Source organism: Ichthyophthirius multifiliis (assembly GCF_000220395.1).
Source record: "Ichthyophthirius multifiliis unplaced genomic scaffold scaff_1120509250145, whole genome shotgun sequence".
NCBI classification, from domain to species: Eukaryota; Ciliophora; class Oligohymenophorea; order Hymenostomatida; genus Ichthyophthirius; species Ichthyophthirius multifiliis.
In genome coordinates, this window is record NW_004087043.1 from 22,393 (window position 1) to 29,791 (window position 7,399).

At 16.2% G+C, this 7,399-nt stretch overlaps 1 protein-coding gene across 1 annotated transcript, besides 8 other annotated features; it reads right to left on the reverse strand. All coding sequences in view use genetic code 6, as the record gives it.

Moving 5' to 3' along the window:
* The first annotated feature begins 154 nt into the window (after positions 1-154).
* Positions 155-206: a microsatellite.
* A 90-nt stretch (positions 207-296) lies between these two features.
* IMG5_050840 (hypothetical protein) lies at positions 297-1,294 on the reverse strand (the record flags this gene model as incomplete). Its single annotated transcript, XM_004037455.1, has 2 exons — positions 297-629; positions 709-1,294. Coding segments are annotated over 2 exons (918 nt in total), but the record flags the coding sequence as incomplete, so codon positions are not given.
* Positions 1,295-1,456: 162 nt separating this feature from the next.
* Positions 1,457-1,490: a microsatellite.
* A 422-nt stretch (positions 1,491-1,912) lies between these two features.
* Positions 1,913-2,002: a microsatellite.
* Positions 1,947-2,008: a microsatellite.
* A 925-nt stretch (positions 2,009-2,933) lies between these two features.
* Positions 2,934-2,989: a microsatellite.
* A 2,766-nt stretch (positions 2,990-5,755) lies between these two features.
* Positions 5,756-5,785: a microsatellite.
* A 625-nt stretch (positions 5,786-6,410) lies between these two features.
* Positions 6,411-6,453: a microsatellite.
* A 116-nt stretch (positions 6,454-6,569) lies between these two features.
* Positions 6,570-6,640: a microsatellite.
* Positions 6,641-7,399: the final 759 nt, after the last annotated feature.

Consider the following 7,399-nt stretch of genomic DNA (forward strand, 5'->3'; position numbering starts at 1 on the left):
TATATGTTGTTACTTTTTCTTCTTTCTAAATAATTATCTTCCTATTATTATTATTAAAATTATTATTATTATTAATTTCCATTTTATGGATAAAATTCTAAAATTTAAGGTTCTTAAAATTAAACTATTTTTTATTATTAAACATCAAATTGTATATTATTATTATTATTATTATTATTATTATTATTATTATTATTATTATTATTTAAATCTTTATTCTCATAACCTTTTTACTACATTTTTTTTTCATTCTAAATTTATTAATTATTTCTTTATTCTAAATCCTATATTTCTCTTTCGATACGTAAATCTTCTAGTTCTCTCTCTCTTTTTTCTTACAAAATCTTTAATTCTCTTTATCTTTTTTTCTCTTCTATTTATTGTAGTTATTCTCTTTATAATTCAATAGCTTCTTATCTTTTATTCATTTTTTATAAATCTATATTATTTTCCGGTCCTTGATATTATTATTGCAATTCTATTACATGAGAATTTGTTTTTTGATTTTAATTTTCGTTTTCTTGGTTTAACTCATATATTTAATTTAATTTATTTCTCCCTGTTTAAACTCTTTATTCTAGATCTTTTTAATATTTTATATCCTTATCATAAACAGCTAAATCCTAAGCCTTTAATATTTAATACATATATAAATAGAATTTAAATAATATATATATTTAAAATATAAATCTAAAAAAAGAAAAATACACTTTAATTTTTATAAATTAATTAATTATTAATTTCTTATTAATATGGTTCTGCCAAAATTTTATGTCCCATATGTGAAAACCAATCCATGCTTTAATAATTAGGATTTCCCGGACGAACTTTGCTACTTAAAATATTCCCATTTAAATCCCTTTGAGGTGCTCCTCTATTAAAAAATTACTACCTTTATCTTTCTTAAACAATCTTTTCTTATTAAAGTTTTTCTAATTCTTGTAATTCTTTCTTTTTTTAATTTTATATATCGATTTAATACTAAAGCAATTTTGAATAATCTTATTAATTTTTTATTTTTTGACTTTAATTTATATTTTCTACAAAACCAGCTGATGGCTTTGAAACTGGATCGTCATAATTATTTGTGTTCTCTATTCTCGGAATATTATTTTAAGAATATATGTACTATTATAATGGTTAATATTGTTATTGTTGAGGTTAAAATAATTACTGTTATTATACTTATTGGATAGGAAATTACTATACTTAAGGCATTTGGGAATACTATACTAATGGTACTTGGGGATATTATACTAATGGAATATTATTGTTTATTGGATATTATTAAGGATATTGCATTTATGAAAATTAATTAAGGCCCATTTATCCGAATTGGGCCATATTTGATGAATTTTACATATTTTTATATTTTTTTTAATTAGAGTTTTATTAATATTTTTTATATTTTAAATTACTGAAAAATATATATTTATTAAAATATAACTATAAATAAATATATATATATATATATATATATATATATATATTAAATCGAAACTAAGAAAATAAAATTTAGACAATATCAGAAAAGTCATCATTATATACAAACATTAATATTGTGCCAACTGTATATTTAATAGCAAAGGTGTAGTCTGTATAGTACTACAATTTATCCTAATATGGGAACACATTAGTCTATCATCATTAAATATAGTAATATAAAAATTTTTAATAATAGGTAAAGTATATATAAGTAATGGTTTATGCATATAGTAGTAAATAAAAATGTTTATTAAGTATACTATCAAAATTATTAATGAAGTAACAGATAAGTATTACATAGAATTACATATATAGAGAAAAAAATAAAAAAATAAAATACAGAGTGGTACTATAAAAAACAACAAATAAATGGCATTAAAAAAATTAGCATGAAAATAAACATTAAAAAATTTAAAAAATGATTAAAATATATAAAATAATAAAAATAATATACAAAAATCTATATATAAATAATATAAATATATAAATTATATATATATATATATATATATAATATTTATATTTATTTAATTTATCATAAAACTAAAAACAAATATAAAATTATTCATTTTTTTTTTTTAATCACATCTGGTAGATTAAATTTACCATTATCAACTCCTGTTGCACTTAAAATTATTAAAACTATAATAACCAATACTATAGTACATATTAAGCAGATTAAAATTTTATCTGTTTATACCTATTTTGCAAAATACTTTACATATTTCAATGTCCTATTTAATGCTGTTTATGTATCCATTACAGTTCCTTTTATCTAATCCAACTTTTCTATTTATTAATCTAATTCCTGATTTATTTTATCAGCTAATTCTATATCTTATTACATTAAACCTTCTATTTCATTTAATTTCTGCAATCCTTTTTTTTTATAATAAGTTTATTTTTATATTTAAAAAATAAATAATTTACCTTTGTCCTGTATTTAATGACCATAATTAATTAATTAATCCTCTTTTTATTAAAAATAATTTTTTTTTTATACATAAAAAATAGCTTTTATTTACAATTCATGTTTTATGGATTATCTTATTAATTTTATAATTATTCTTTTCTTCCTTCAAATAGTTATTCGACTGCTTTTCCTTCATTTTTTTTAATTTCTAATTCCGTTTTTAATATTTAATGTCTTTTCTATAATTAACCTAGACTTTATTTATAAATCTATTCTTTATGCCTATCTAATTAACTTATTTCAAAATCATATGCTTCTAAATTATTATTTATATCTTTTAATGATAATTAACATTATTTTATTGCTATAATTCTTTTGTTCCCTTCCATTTTACTTATTTTATCTAATTATGATTAAAGCTTTTCTAATTGATTTGTAATTTGTTCTTCATAATCTTCTAATTAACTCATTTTTTTTTTGTTTTAAACAAAACTTTTTTTTTTTAAATATATAATATATATAATTTATGTATGTATAATTTTTATATATTTTATTAATTATTATTTATATATATTTTTTTGAACTTAATTTTAATAAGAAATCATTGATTTTATTAATATTTTAGAATAATCCTAACATTATATAAGAAAAACCTTATTTAATAAAAATGTTATGTATAAACATATAAAATAAAATCAATAAATTAATATATTACATAAAATAATAAAAATGATTTTAAATTTATTAATTTTATTAACATTATTATTTAATAAATTAATATATGCGTTGTAAACAACTCATACAGAAACATTCACACTTGAAAAAAATACGTATAAAGAGTTTACAAAATCAACAATTGAATTAGTTAAATAAGATTATTAAGACGGTACATTAGATTCGACATTATAATTTAATATTCTTTCAAATAAAAAACCATATAATTATGGAATATTAATGTTTAATGATACCAGCAATTTTTATTTTCCATAATATTTATATTCAGTATAAAATAATATATATTAAAATAAAGATAAATTCAACTGTATAAATTGTGAATAATGTTTAGACTAAAATAATAATAATTTAATTTTATTTTAACCATTAAAGGGTACTGGATTTGGTAAAAAAAAATAAAGTATTAAGTATTATTTTTATTTGAATAAAAAAAAAGTCTGCTGTAAAAATTGTAAATAAAATATTATTTTTGAGTTGATAAAAAGTTAAACTTCATTTAAGAATTTAAATGATAGATAAAAAGATATACCTCAAATAATAGTCTTAGATAATACATAATTTACTCAAGAAGATTAAGAATAAATATAAGATATTATAATTTAATAAACTTATTTTGTAAATATTTAGCCGACAGAGTTTTATTTTGCTGCTACAATTATTTTATGTGTTGTTTTTGGATTTATATTAATAATAGGATGTACTACAATATTTTATTTAAGATACTAATATAAATAAGCAATATAATAAGATATAATGAATAAATTTGTTGATGGAAATAATAAATAGAACTGAGAATAAATATATATAATTAAAAAATAAAATTATATATATCAATAAAATTATTTATTAGTAATTAAAAAAAAAAAAAAACATACAAATATTTTATTTTATTTTTTTCAAGAAAATATTTAATCTCTTAATTATTAATATTCTTAAACCATAATTTTATCCGGTTCATCTTCATCTCCTTTAAATTTACATAGGACCTTATCAAAATTCTCCTTTATTTTATTAAGTATTGCTTCATTTTATTTCCCTCCTTTTTTAAGAACTTAAGCCAAAATAGTAACACAAGCCAAATAACTATTTGAATAAGATCTATCTTATTATAATTTATTTTCTAATTAAGTTGCTATCTATGTAAGTTATTAAATTCCTTATTAACTTCTTCCTTTGTATAATTCCACAATTGCAAAGCTAACTTAAGTTTAAAAATGATTAGAATCAACAGGCTATTTTTTCTCTAATTCTTCCCATATTTCTTTTGATTTTGTTATACATTAGGAAGCATATTCTATTTGATTTTTTTATATATAACTCATTGACATCTTTTAAAGTAAAATAGCATATTATCTTTTTTATTTTTGATTTAATTCTTCAAATTTATCATATATTTCTTTAGCTTATTCATAATATTTTATGTTATCATCATTTGTATCTTTCTTTACACTCAATATATTACCTAATTATGTATAATTTCTGGCTAAAGCATCATATAAAACAGGATTATCAGGTTTTACTTATTATTCTAATATAGGAAGCATTTATGTTATTGCTTTTTTAGCTTCTTCAAATTTGCCATCAAAAAGTTCTCCTTGGCTTATATTTTCGGCTATTTTTGCTAAAATAACAAAATCTTCAGATCTGTAAGTCTCTAATTATTTTTTTAAATCATAAAGGACTTCTAAACCTTCTTTTGTTTTTTTTATTTAATTAAAATATTTCCAGTTTCTAAAACTTAATATGAAATATCAATTTGTTCTTTTTCTTTTAATTGAATTAATTCTATAAGAATTTCTTAGCATTTTTAATAGTTTTTTTAAGAAAATTATTCTTCGTAATTTTATTCCAATTCCTCTATTTTTAATAAAACTTCACTTTAAAATACTGGCAAATGGAAATTATATAATTGCTTTTATAATAAGAATTATTTTCTATATATGATTTTTGGATTTGATTGTATAACTCGAAACTTTTGGATTAGTTAATTTTATAATAAGTTACTTTTTAATAGATAATTTATAGAATTTTTAAACATACTTTTTTCAAAATTTATAAAGATATTTTTTATTTTTATAATAATTATTAAATTTTTGGATTTTTATTTATTTATATGTTAATATTAATTTATGCACTTAAAATAGTAATATATTTTTATTTTTTTCAAACATATAAAAAATATGTATGTTATGAATAATAAAAAGTCTATTTTAGTTAAACTTAAAAAAAATATTAAATATTTTAAATTATTAAATAATATTTATAATATTTATTTAATAAAATCTGTATTTTATTATTTATTAATACATATGTACTATATTTTATAATATAAAAATCTAACTATCTATTTAAATTTGTCTAAATTAAATTTATATTTATTTTATTAAAATTTATATTAATGATTTTCTATTAAAAATATATATATTATAATATAGCTTTATGATAAATATCAAAATTTCAATTATTTGTACATCAAAGTTATATCATAAATATTATAAAATAATAATGCTTTTAGATAATATTAATAAACTATTAGTTTATCAATTTTTAAATTTTATATATTTATTATAAAATAATTTGTAGATATTTTTTTTTATTTATAAAATAAAATTTATTAACCTTTTTTATTTTTATATTTTATTTTTAAATTTTTAAATATTAAAAAAAAAAAAAATTTCTTTAATATAATTATGTCTTATACTTAGTCATGTAATAAATTCGGCTTAAATAATATATATAATATATATTTTTTATTTTTAAAAGACTATTAAAAAAATACAGCATCATTAGACAGTGATAATCAATATAATTAATATTTAAAAAGCCCTGAATATGTTAGATATAAAATTGATAGTATATTTTTTTAAAAAAAAAAAAATGATAAAAAAATTAAAAAAAAAAAAATATAATTTAATAAAAAGCCTAAATATAAAGAAAGGTAATATGTTCACCAGAACCAGAAAGAGATAATCATATATATAGATCGCCTATTTTAGAAGAAAATTTAATAAATAAATATACTTATGGAACAAATTATAATGACGATTTTGGAAGTTAAATTAAATAATTAATAAATAAGTTTTTTTATTATAAAAAAAGAAAAAATAAATTATATAGGAGACTAAATAAGAAAATAAAATTTCTCATAATAAAATATAAAACCAAATACATACAGTGCTTAGTAGTTTAATTATACAAGAATTTACAATAATTAATATGATATAGATAGATAAATAAGAGAATAAAGAAAATAAGAAATAATGAATAAAATTAATGCATTAAATGAAAAATTGAAAATAAATAATAATTAAAATTAAATATATTCAAAGACCTTATAAAATAATTATGATACTTAATAAAGTAAAGGATTAAATGATATTAATAAATAAAAATTGTATAGTTAATAATAGGAAATAGAAAATGAAAAAGATTTTGAAATAAAATCATAATAATAATAATAATAATAATAATAATAATAATAATAATAATAATAATAATAATAATAATTTTCAAATGAAAGTAATTTAGAATAACCATAAAAAAACTAATAATTATAAGATATCAAGTAAAATATTACATAAGATATGACTTAAATATCAGAATAAATTGAAAATAAATATAGATAATAAATTAATAGCTTATAATAAGAACATGAATTATTTAATTAAAAAGTATAATTTTATATTATTTTATTTTTAATATTTTATAAAAATAAAATTTTAAATATAAGAATTTATAATTACAAGACTAAATATCTTTATTAAATAAAAATCATTAAGATTAATTAAAATAAACTTAACTAGAAACATAAAAATAATAAGCAAATTTAAAATAAAAATTTGATTAAGAAAAATAAGAATATGAAAACAAAGTAAAAAAATTGTCTAATTAATCAAATATATATATATATATATATTTAAAAATAAGATAAAAGAATTAAAAAATGTATTAGAACAGGAAAATAAAAAAACAGTTAATTATAATAATAAAATAATTAAAAAAGTAAATAATTAGAAGAAAAGAATAAAAAAATGCACGAAAATCTAAATCAAATCAAATAATAATATGAAAATAAAATTAAAGATTGTTAAAAATAGGTAGAAGAATAAAATAAAAAAATTGAAAATTTCTAAAATTAAAAATTAGATAACTCTTTATTAAAAGAAATTTGCGAAAAACCAGAACTTTTATAATATATAAAAGAAAAATTAGCAAACGATATTAATAAAAATGAAGATAATAATGAAAATAATGAATATAAATAAA